Source organism: Miscanthus floridulus, chromosome 10 (genome assembly GCF_019320115.1).
Source record: "Miscanthus floridulus cultivar M001 chromosome 10, ASM1932011v1, whole genome shotgun sequence".
Classification (NCBI taxonomy): domain Eukaryota; kingdom Viridiplantae; phylum Streptophyta; class Magnoliopsida; order Poales; family Poaceae; genus Miscanthus; species Miscanthus floridulus.
In genome coordinates this window covers 63,952,532-63,965,074 of record NC_089589.1, presented here as the reverse complement: position 1 = coordinate 63,965,074, position 12,543 = coordinate 63,952,532, and the positions used below count along the sequence as shown (strand labels likewise).

The 12,543-nt window shown below is 47.9% G+C and overlaps 2 protein-coding genes across 2 annotated transcripts; both read right to left on the bottom strand.

The window, feature by feature from the left end:
* Positions 1-3,449: 3,449 nt before the first annotated feature.
* On the bottom strand, positions 3,450-4,595 carry LOC136488764 (uncharacterized mitochondrial protein AtMg00810-like). Its single transcript, XM_066485586.1, has one exon. The coding sequence runs from the start codon at positions 4,593-4,595 to the stop codon at positions 3,450-3,452; it is 1,146 nt and encodes a 381-aa protein (XP_066341683.1).
* A 3,824-nt stretch (positions 4,596-8,419) lies between these two features.
* On the bottom strand, positions 8,420-8,851 carry LOC136488762 (uncharacterized). Its single transcript, XM_066485585.1, has one exon. It carries the CDS (start codon positions 8,849-8,851, stop codon positions 8,420-8,422), a length of 432 nt encoding a protein of 143 aa, XP_066341682.1.
* Positions 8,852-12,543: the final 3,692 nt, after the last annotated feature.

Genomic DNA, 12,543 nt, shown 5'->3' with positions numbered 1-12,543 from the left:
CATCCCCTTACTTATTTCCTTATATTGTTCTGAAGACTGCAGAATACATGCTCATAGCTTTGGCATATTGTATTTGTTCTACATCTATTGTCTGGTTAGTGAAATCTGACGGACTCGTCGCATTTAATATGGTTTTCACCCACCTTATAATTCATAGAAAGTTAAAGGAATTTTTATGTAAGCTAATTTTTGTTGTTGGTTTCTGCTTTCTATATTGGAAATTGTTCAATTGACCCAAAACTTTCGCCTTTGTGTCATGAAGAATTTGCCCCTCTAGTTGTTCACTCCTATTTTCTGCTCAATTGTTTAGATTAACCATCCATAATCTCTAGGTTGTTGAGAGTGGTGGCAATAACATAGAGATTGCAGTGATGACACACAAGGATGGCCTTCATGAACTCGAAGAGGCCGAGATCGACGAGTATGTCGCAGAGATTGAAGCAGAGAAGGCCGCTGCCGAGGCTGCAAAGAAGGGTGCGCCAAAGGAGAACTAATTCAGCACAAGTTTAGATCGTGCCTCTTGTTCCACAGCATATCTTATTACAAGCACTTCTTTTGCTGTTTGGATACAGGCTGACATATGTCTTATCTGCTAGCAGCGCTTAGGTGGTGTTTGGTTGCCCCTCTTAAATTTTAGTCGCTGTCCCATCGAATGTTTAGACACATGTATGGAGCATTAAATATAGACTAATTACGAAACTAATTGTATAGTTTGCGACTAATTTACTAGACGAATCTTTTAAGTCTAATTAGTCCATGATTTGACAATGCGGTGCTACAGTAAACATATGCTAATGACGGATTAACTAGGCTTAAAAATCCGTCTCGTGGAGTACTGACGGATTATGTAATTTGTTTTTTTATTAGTATCCGAACACCCCATGCAGCATCCTCCCGACGCACCTCCTAAATTTTAGTTACCGGATCCAAACACTACCTTAATCTGCTAGCAGTTTTGTAGCTAGTAAATGCAAACCATATATTGCTGTGTTGTACCTATACTGTCACACATTCACACTTTCCTATAATTCGTGGATTAGAAAGGGATAATATTTTAATGTTAATGTGGAATTACCCATAGAGCACTGTGCTGTCACTTTCCTCCTCACTGTGCTGTCATTCGGTTGTTTTTCTTTTTCCTGCCAATTATTTTCGGGAAGATACTGTAAATATCTTCCAGAAGATAACAACCATAAATATCTTTCAGAAGCTTAGTCCTGTGACGTACATGTGTTTTTTTTTATTTTTTTGTGGTGGTGGATCATGTTACGTGTCAGCTGCTCATTTGTTGAAAATATGGAATACAACAAACAGCAAAATCTTCCTGGAGATTTATAGTCAGTCCTGTTTTGGAATTCAAAATTTATATTCTAATTTTTTTGATGTTTTAGCTTTTGGATCTAAGGCCTCTTTTGACAAGTCTCATGCTACTGCAGGTTTCTTACGCATCTTTACAAGGAGCCTTGCCAAACGACTATCTATAAAATAGCTCCTTACAAGAAGCCTAATCCATTTTTACAATAAGGAGTCAGAGCAAAAAAAAAAACAAATTTGATACAAAATTATTATTAGAACCATTTCTTCAAACATTTTTTTCAAAACGGCTTCTAACTCCACGACACAAGCCAGAGCCCTGATAAACTGAAAAAAAATGGGTGGGAGATAGGTCTATTTCAGATCGCGTGAGACCCCCTGGCCCATGGATGCCGTGTGTCACCAGTTCTAATCGAAGGGCCAGCACGCCGAATGTTTCAGTATGCACATGCGTTCGTACGCTGCCTTGTTTCATCTGTTCATTATCTTTCCAAGATTCGTGCGACATAATGACGAGAGTCTACGTGGATGCGTTAGGAGCTTGCGTGGATGCCAACCTACGATATACAGCCTGTTCGGCTGGTCCCGAAACGATCATATACGATCGTGTGGATATATTACTGCTGATTGATTTGGTATGAGAAAAAAATACTATTCTAATTAAAAATTTACGATATTTTATTATTATGGTCTGCTTTTATGCTTAGTTACTCGTAGCATTTTCATCCTACTGTACATGTACAGTACCACCCGAGTAGTCATTTCAACCGAACAGTTCAGGTTCACGTGCTGCCACAGTGTTTCTCCAGATGCAGCCCAGGCTCGTTGCGTGCCGACGCTGCTCTCTGAAGTGCAGACGGTGCCGGCGGCGCACGGACGGCCGATCCAGCGAGCAGCGACCGAGGCCGTGCCGCCGTGGTACTTCCACATTGCCACCAGGTACTTCCACATTGCCACCAGGCCGATCCAGCGAGCAGCGATTAGAGAAAATCGAAATATTACATATGTTGTAATAGCTATACACGTATGTTTTAAGTGTATGTTTTTAAATATTTTATCTGTTCCCGACGAATATTGCAAGTGTTTTATCTGGATATTGCAAAAGCAGATTAGATGTTGCATATACATGCATGTTGCAAGCATATGTTTCAAGTGTTTTCAGGTGTTTGATACGTCTGTTTGCGAGTGTTTTATCTGGATGTTACATATGTTTGCAATGTGTTTTCAAATGTTTTTAGACGTTTTCGCAAGTGTTTCACACGCTTGTTTTAAGTGTTTCATTTGTCTTCTTTTATACGTGGGTTGCAACTGTTACGTCTGGATGTTTTAAAAGTAGATCGGGTGTTGCACATGGGATACGCGTAGGAAGCGGCTTGCGGCACGGACAACGTCCGGGGTGGCGTGGGACCACTACTGGTGCGCTTCCTCATGAGCCCGACACGTTTGGCGCTCGTCGCTCCCTATGAGAACAGCGTCCGAACGCTAGCGTTCGGATCGGAAGTTCAGGCGCTAACCGGAGTATATCGGATAGGACGAGATAGGAGATACTTGGGCCTTGCATCCGTCAAAACGTATTAGTAATCTTTTCTATTTAAGTCAACTGACAGGAGAAACACTTCCGCAGATTTAATAATTCTTTTGTTTCATTCATTGGTTTGGTTCTCGGTAAATCGTATGACAACTCGGAAGCAAAGAAAAACAAAAAGGAGTGGGGGTGCTGACAATCCCCTTGTCAGTCACGTCCACGGCGATGTACGCCGCCGGCGGTGACGAGAGCTCGGTGAGGAGCTCGACACAACACACACAAACGCGAACACTGAACACGGAAGTTTTTGGTGCTGCGAACAACAAAGCAGCATTTTCTGTTTTTTCTATTCCTTTTTATTTGTGTGCAATACAAAGTAGTGGCAGGCAGCGACTAGCCGCACACCGCACGACGAGCACGTCCATCCCCATGCCCACGATGCCGCTAGAATACCGCTCAGCCCAGGAACATGCGAGCTAGTCTCGTCATGTCCTTCTACGCGCACGGCAGCCACAGGTTGGTGCTCGTGCGCATGCAAAGCCTGAAAAATAGAAAACATGCAAACTGAAACTAAACAACTTATGAACAAGCCTTACTAACATATCTCCTCCTAAGCCTTGTTCACGGTCTGTACATCGATGACGCCGATCTTGGAGCGCAGCTCACAGAACTGTTGAGGCCCCAATGCCTTCGTCAATATGTCTGCAAGTTCTTCAGCTGTCCTGACAGACTGCAGCTTCACCCTGTTTTCTTCAACACACTCCCGTATAAAATGATATCTCACATCTATGTGTTTACTACGGTCATGGAATACTGGGTTCTTGCTTAGCTGAATTGCAGACTCGCTGTCCATCTTTAGTGTGATGCTCCTGACCTTCTCTCCCTTAAGTTCAGCGAGCAACCGAGCCAGCCAGATACCTTGGCAAGCAGCTGTAGTAGCGGCGATGTATTCAGCTTCACATGAAGATAAAGCCACCACTCTTTGCTTCTGGGACTGCCAGGTAATTAGACTGGAACCGAGGAAGAAAAGGACACCAGTTGTGCTCTTTCTTGTATCAAGATCACCAGCCAGGTCACTGTCACTGAAACCAGTGAGCTGTGCCTCCTTCTCCCTCTGATAATAGCAGCCATAATGCAAGGTCCCTGCAATGTACCTCAACACTCTCTTGATGGCCACCATGTGCTCAGCAGTAGGACTCTCCATGAACCTACTGAGATACCCCACTGAATATGCCAAATCTGGCCTTGAATTCATCAAGTAACGAAGAGAGCCCACAATGCTTCTGTAAGACGTGGGGTCGACGGCAGGGGCTGAGCTAGACTTACTGAGCTTAAGCCTTGACTCCATGGGAGTGTGGCTTGGATTGCATCCTGTCAGACCGGCACCCTCCAGAATCTTTGCAGCATAGGAACTCTGACATATTGTGATGCCGCTCTCTGACTGCTTCACCTCCAGCCCAAGGTAATAGCGCAGGAGCCCAAGGTCACTCATCTTGAATGTCGCCTTCATTTCCTCCTTGAAGGTGCTGATGTCGCGTGGATCCCCTCCGGTGATCACCAGATCATCCACATAGACTCCAACGATGAGGCGTCGTGCGCCCACACCACGGAGGTAGACCGCATGCTCGGACGTGCTGCGCCTGAAGCCGAGCTTGATCAGGGACTCGTCGAGCTTGGAGTACCAGGCTCGGGGCGCTTGACGGAGTCCGTAGAGGGCCTTGATCAGGTGCAGCACCTTCGTCTCTTGGCCTTTCATCACGAACCCCGGCGGCTATTGAACGTACACATCTTCGAGCAGCTCCCCATTCAGGAAAGCGGACTTGACGTCCATGTGGTGGACTGCCCACCCTTCACTTGCAGCAAGCGCCAGCAGCAGCCTCACGGATTCCAGGCGTGCTACCGGGGCAAAGACCTCATCGTAGTCAATCCCCTGGCGCTGCACGTATCCTTTAGCGACGAGCCGGGCCTTGAACTTGGTAACGATCCCGGCTTCATCCCTCTTCGTCTTGTACACCCATTTGAGGCCGATCGGGCGCACTCTAGGGATCGGATCGACGAGCCTCCAGGTGTCGTTCGCCTCAATGGAGGTGAACTCATCGAGCATGGCGAGGCGCCAGTTCTCATGCTGCAGCGCCTCTTCAAATGTTGTCGGCTCGGCCTCGCTTGCAAGCAGGAGCTGCTCCTCCAGCTCCCGCGCAGCGAAACCTGGTGGAGTGGCCTCCCCAAGAACGTTGTCGACGCTGCGGTACCGAACAGGGGCGTCGGCGTCGTGGTCCGCGTCCAAGTGCTGTGACGCACTGGCTCCTAGTGGCGACATGAACTCGACCGAGTCCGCGTCCAACTGCGTGTGCGCTCTCGGCGTCGCAGTCCTAGCATCCAGCACTGGTGAGGCGTGGGTGGACGGAGCTGGCGAGGCCGAGGTAGAAGCAGTTGCTGTCGATGTACGTGTGCTCGTCGTTGTTGTAGTGGTGACAATCTCAGACGGCATCAGATCATCGATGACGAAATCAGCCGCTTCGCCACGCTGGCCCTCGGTCTAGGACCACTGCGCCGCTTCCTCAAACACCACGTCGCGGCTGACGTGCACGCGTCGTGTCACTGGGTCATACAGCCGATACGCCTTGGAGCCCGGTTCGTAGCCGACGAAGATGGTGCGTTTGCTCCTGTCATCCAGCTTCCTCAGGTTCGGCGCCATCACCTTCATGTGCGCGATGGAGCCGAACGTGCGCAGGTGCTGAACAGCAGGGACACTACCAGTCCAGAGCTCGTAGGGGGTCTTGCCACCCACGCTCTTGGACGAGGAACGGTTCAGCAGGTAGACGGCCGTGGTGACCGCCTCGCCCCAGAACTCGCCGGGGAGGCCTTTTGCCTTGAGCATGCTGCGCGCAGTCCCCACGACGGATTGGTTCCGCCGCTCCACGACACCGTTTTGTTGCGGCGTGTACGGTACCGTGAGCTGACGACGTACCCCGAGCTCGGCACAGTACTGGACAAAGTCGGCCACGGCGAACTCCCCGCCGCGGTCAGTACGTAGGACCAGCAGCTTCTTACCGCTCTTGCGTTCCGCCGTAGCTTGAACGCGCTTGATCGCCGCAGGTGCGGCGTCCTTGGTGGGCAGCAGGCAAATCCACATGTACCGTGAATAATCATCGACAAGCAGTAAAAAATACCGGTTGCCGCTTGGAGTTGGAGGCGTGATGGGGCCACATATGTCACCGTGAAACAGTTGTAGCACCTCGCTTGACCGCCCTTGAGCCTGCTGCGGGAACGGTGTCCGCCGATGCTTGCCGGCGAGGCAGGCGTCACACACCTGCTCCACCTGGGACAGCAGAGGCATGCCATGGACCAGGCCATCCCTGCCCATCTTGCGCAGCGCGGCAAAGTGCAGGTGTCTGAACCGGGCGTGCCAGACCCAGGCTTCTTCTTCTCCACGTGCAGCCAGACAGACCGGCTGTGCAATATTGACGTCGAGCACATAGAGCCGGCCTGGGCTTCGGTGGATCTTGGCTAGGAGCCAACGCTCCTTGTCACGCACCCGCATCACACCAGCTTCGACAAGCACCTGGTAGCCGGACTCGTCGAGCTGCCCGACGGAGATAATGTTGGCGGTGAGGCGGGGCAGGTAGTAGACGTTGGTGATGGCGCGGTGTTCCCCGGTCTTGCAGGAGAAGAGGACGGTGCCGATCCCCTCGATGCGGGCGACAGAGCCGTTGCCGAACCGTACGGAGCCTGTGACGCCGCCGTCGAGGCTGGAGAAGGCAGCTCACGCCCCGGACATATGGTTCGATGCGCCGGTGTCCAGGACCCATCGCTTCGGGTCCCGGTCGCCAGACTCGTCGAAGGCGGCATACAGCTTCTTCTCGATGAGGTGGAGTTGGCCGTCGGCGTGGATCAGTGGCGGCGTCGCCGGCCTCGGCTCCTTCGGCGGCGGCTGCTCGGTTTGGGGAAAAATCCCCTCCTCCTGCTCGCAGCCCACCGCAAGGAGTAGAGTGGACTCCTCCTCCTGGGCCACGTGGGCCTGCTCCTGCACTTTGAGTTTGCCGCGGCAATCTTGAGCCCAATGGCCTTTCTTTCCACAACGCTTGCACTCGTCGTCAGGACTTGCATGGCCCGAACTCGCGCTGCCGCGTGCGTTGCTGCTGTTGCCGCCACCGCGGCCGCGTGGCTTGCCGCGACCGCGTCCCTTGCCGCGTCCACCGGAGCTGGAGCCGCCTCGGCTAGACTCCTGCTTCTTGTACCTCTCCAGCCATTGCTCTTTCGTGAGAAGCAGCTTGCCGCCGACGACTTGGGGTGGCATTGGCTCGACGTCGTCCGCCGCCTTTAGCCTACCGGTCACATCCTCGACCGACAACTGCGATATGTCAAGCAGTGTCTCGATGGAAACGACTAGCTGCTTGTACCTGGGACGGACAACTCGAAGATACTTGGCGACGACCTTGTGGTCCGGCTCGGGATCTCCTAGGGACGCCAGCCGCTGGACCATACCGGTGAGGCAGAGCGCGAAGTCCTCGATCGCTTCTCCGTTCTTCAGCTTGAGATTTTCGTACTCGGCGCGCAAGTTCTGCGCCGTTGCCTTCTGCACACGGTCATCGCCAATGTGGAACGTGCGAATAGCCTCCCACGCCTCCTTGGCGCTGGTCTTCTCCGTGAGCGCCGACACCATCTCCTCTGGAACGGCGCTGTAGATCGTGTCAAGCGCGCTCCGGTCGTCGTCGTACTCGGTGCCGTCGTACTCAACGGCGTCCCAGATGTGGCGCGCCTGCATCTTCAGCTTCACGCGCAGTGACCACATGTTGTAGTTGGTCCGGGGCAACTGCGACCAGTTGCCGGAGCTCCCTTCCCAAACGATCCGCTCGACGACGACCTCCCGCGGACGGCGTGCGTCGTGGGTGCACGAACGGCGTGCGTCGCGCGTATGTGATCGGCGCGTCGGAGAGGGATCCGGTGGAGGTGAGCGCGGCGGGGTCTTGGTGCCTGACCCGCGAGAGCCGTCGATCTTCTTCTTGCCGTCGTCCTTGGTCGGTGAACGGCCACGGGGCCTCGGCGGCGGCGACATGGCGGCGGCGAGGTCTCTCGATCTTCAGGCTCTGATGCCAATTGTCAGTCACGTCCACGGCGATGTACGCCGCCGGCGGTGACGAGAGCTCGGTGAGGAGCTCGACACAACACACACAAACGCGAACACTTGGAACATGGAAGTTTTTGGTGCTGCGAACAACAAAGCAGCATTTTCTATTTTTTCTATTCCTTTTTATTTGTGTGCAATACAAAGTAGTGGCAGGCAGCGACTAGCCGCACACCGCACAATGAGCACGTCCATCCCCATGCCCACGATGCCGCTAGAATACCGCTCAGCCCAGGAACATGCGAGCTAGTCTCGTCATGTCCTTCTACGCGCACGGCAGCCACAGGTTGGTGCTCGTGCGCATGCAAAGCCTGAAAAATAGAAAACATGCAAATTGAAACTAAACAACCTATGAACAAGTCTTACTAACACCCCTCCCCTTTAGAGCCAGCATGACCCCAGGCCGGCGCCTTTGGAAAGCGCTGCTTCAGAGGAACCAGCAGCTCCCAGGTGGCCTACGACGGCGGCATCCTCGACCACTGGATTAGAACTTCTGCAGCAGGTGGATCTCCAGTAGACAAACGGCGGTCGAGTATAGCTTGAGGAACCTGAAATGGAACAAGCTCATCTAGCAAAACATCAGTCACCACCTGCTGACCATGCGAAGCTTTGAGCTGGGAGATGTGGAACACCGGGTGTATAGAAGATGGTGGCAACTGCAATCTATAAGCAACAGCACCGATCTTGTCCAGAATTTTGTAAGGGCCAAAGAAGCGGAAAGACAATTTCTGGTTGGCGCGCTTAGCTAAGGATGACTGAACATATAGCTGTAGCTTTAGGAAAACCCAGTCCCTAATGGCAAGCCGGCGCTCGGAGCGGTGCTTATCAGCTTGGCATTTCATGCCTGTCTGGGCGTGGCTGAGATGCTGCTGGATCAGGGAGTGCATGACAGAACGCTCATCGAGCCAAGTGTTCAGATCAGAAATAGGGGTGGCCTCAGGAGGCACGAGGCCAAAATGACGAGGTGGAAAGCCATATAAAACTTCAAAGGGGACTGGGGAGCGACCCAAGGATGAGTGGTATGAAGAATTGTACCAAAATTCGGCTAAAGAAATCCAGTGGACCCATTTGAAAGGACAAGCATGAGCAAAGCAACATTAAAATGTTTCTGAGGCATTGGTTCACTGTAACACCTCTGGTGTTTTGACCTAGCACTAAAACTTGACATGTCATCATATGCATTGCAAAGCATTCATAAAGTAGAAAATTTTGAATGCATTCACTAAATAAGCTTTATTTCATAATGTTGTTATTTCATGTGATGTGACCTTGCACATCATAATGAAGAACATGAATAAGATGAACAGTAAGATTGTCATAACAATTGTAACTAGCATATAAAAATAATGCAGAAACAAAAGAGAGAGGGGTACAAAGTTTATACCAAACCACGCTCTTGGCAAGATCGTGAATCCAAGCAAAGTCCTGCTTGCCTCCCTCTAGATCTACCCTAACTAGCTATGCTACGGAGGAAGAGGAGCTCTGAGGAGATTAGGGTTTCTGTCTTTCCAAATGACTTGATGACTTCTGATGCCTTGGGGGAGGCAGAGGCTGGATTATATAGCCCTGAGGGTCCAACATGAGCCCTTGGATCAAGCCGACTTAAGCAATGACCTAGATGTATTCTCAAAGGCGGTGGGAGACTGACATATGAAGCTGGTTGATAGGTGGGCCTAGGGGGGCGGGTGGCCCCACCAGCAGGCCGGGTAGCCCCACCTATCAGGGGGTGGCCCTCCACTTTGGTGACATGGCTTTTGGACCCTTCTAGTCTTCCCACGTAGGTACCATGGCAGAACTCTGTATTTTACTTTGACGATTAGGTCCTCCTTGGTAGTTTTTTGTTAAACCCTGCTGGAAACACAGATTCACCAAAACTCATGGAATTTATTAGTTTAAAACCCTAAACCTTCATTGGTGATTATATTTATGCCCTTATACATGTTTAATTGATGGTTTAAATTGGTTGTTAACTATCGTCAACAACTCCCACAAGCTTACTTTTTGCTAGTCCCTTAGTAAAACTAAACTTAGTAACTAAATCTGGAGTTTAAGGATTTTGAAAATATTGAAGCAACTCCTCAAAAGTACACATGTGTTCAAACAAAAATTCTCCTCCGGATTAGAATAAACCGATCTGACTTTCAAACTTACCCATATTACCTTCAACCATGGGGCTTCTCAGCCTTCACTTGGGTCTTGAGCAATTGAAAGACAGAACGATCAAGTCAAGCACTATGTCTCAAGTTCTTTGCTCAACCATTACTCTAGAGTTTTTGTAGATTTTGAAAATAAAACTTAGAGCTTTCTATTATATGACACTCTCAAGTCTCTCAATATATGTGGTATTTATGGATCCTCACTAAGACAATAGTGGTGTTATGCCTTTCTCTTCCTACATCTAAGGCTTATGTGGAGCTCATAGGAGTGGAGAAAGCATAAAAGAGCATACTTGCAATACATATATTGTAAAGTTAAACCTCGGATCCAAAGAGAGTTCAATCATACTATCAAATCAAGATGTGCATGTGTATGGATGTATATGATGGATATATATGGTGGCTAACCTAATTCTACTATGCTCCTCAAAAACATATCTCTCTTTCTGGAACTTGGAAACAACTTGCAAGAAAATAGGGGCTATCTTATTCATCCCTTTCTTTCTTCTCTCTTTTTTTTCTGGTGGACATCTGAGTACCCATTGTTTTCAATATCTCAGACACTTGTCCATTTTTCATCTCTCTTATTTTTTTATGAATAACTTTTGCATAGCCCCATGCTTCTTTTCTGCAACGAAAACTTTTGAGAGATAGCAAGAAAAACTTGGAGCATTTATTTGGTGGATATCTATGAAGAATATTTTTGGTGTTTACTCCTAGTGTATGAGTAAAACATTTTAGGTGGATCTAAATGGAATGGCATGTTGTTGCGCCTACCCCCAATGTAGGAGTAGTGCATATTTTGGTGGTGTGTACATGATCTTGATTTTAAGAGCATGACAAACCTCTCATAAGGCATCAATAAAGCTTGACTAAACTCAATGCAAAACAAGCAGCATATATAAGTGAAAGTTTTTCTAATCTAAATATCATATATGGCTCTGGTTGGAATTTAAGCTTTGTCATACAAGGAACTCATCATGTAGGATATTCATATTTTTCAAAAGATAAATCTCCGGAACATTCTCATATCATATCCATCAATTACCTAGACTTAGCTCAAGCATATGCTACCCACGAGTTTCAAGTTTAGAGCAAATTCTTATATCAAAATAGTCGTATCCAAAACTCGGGAAAATTCAAGGCTAAAAACTAGGTACTTGAAAGGAATCACGATAGAGCAACTAGTCATCATTTCCATTGCAAGAGATTATCCTTTGAGTCCTTTTATTTAACTTTTAAAAATAGAAAACTAGACACACACTTTTATTCAGTTTTCATTTTTAAGATCACACCTTACTATTATATATATATATATATATATATATATATATATATATATATATATATATATATATATATATATATATATATATATATATATATAGCTAAGATAAACTTTTATTTTATTTTTGTTTGTCATGCATCTTTTTATGACTTTAGCAAATATATAGAAAACTCAAAGATAGTAAAACCAAAAAGGGAAAGAAATACTTAGCTAGATACATGGGGGATGCTCCTCCCCCAAGCTGGATGTTGTCGTGGTCTTTCTTAAAATCTCTCTCATCCTTCTAGAAGTTATTTTCCTCATGCAACGGGTGTAGCAGCGGCTCAGGAGAATGTACTTCGGATGGATGGCTTTACTCTTGATCATCCTGCAAAATACTCTAACAAGAACACCCAAAACTCGTGGCACGAATTAAGATAAGGGGTTAGCGGTCAGCCATTCAGAGATTTGTTGTCCTTGGAGGTTAGACAGATTTCCTAATTGACAAAGTTCTAGCAGGATGTCTATTAATATATTTTTGGATTTTCTTATTTATATAATGCAGAAAGAAATATATATGCATGTTTATTTTTATGCCACCACAGTGAATATTCTCGTGGGTGTTTACACACTGCAGATTTATTCACATGGGGCTTAGGATTTTTTGATGCAATGATGTAATGCAGTAATGGAACGTTTTATTTTTCTTTTCTAAATGCAATGCTAATGCAGAAAAGTAAATATGCTAAAGTAAAAAATAATTCATGCAATGCTAAAAGTAAATATGTATAACTACCGATGTTACCTCACAGCTAGGGTTCGGATTTTTAAGTCCTCCGGATAGGACTTGGCTGGAGAAGAGTCCTTCACTTTATGGGTGCATCATCTGGTCCCAGCAATGGAGACTCTGATGATTGCGCCTCTTGTGACTCTAGTGATGATGTTACTTTCTCCTTCCACACCTGCTTGGACTGTGGACTTGTCTTAGGCGGAGTGGGTTCATCTTTCACAGGTGCTTTAGGTTCTTCATCTTCCCATTTATTCCATCGGGTTGGTTCCTTTGACGTTGCGATGATCGACGTCTCCTCCTAGAGCGGCTCTTCTTCGGCTGTTCATAAGTAGTATAACTATTGAAATAATAGCGTACCTTTTCTCT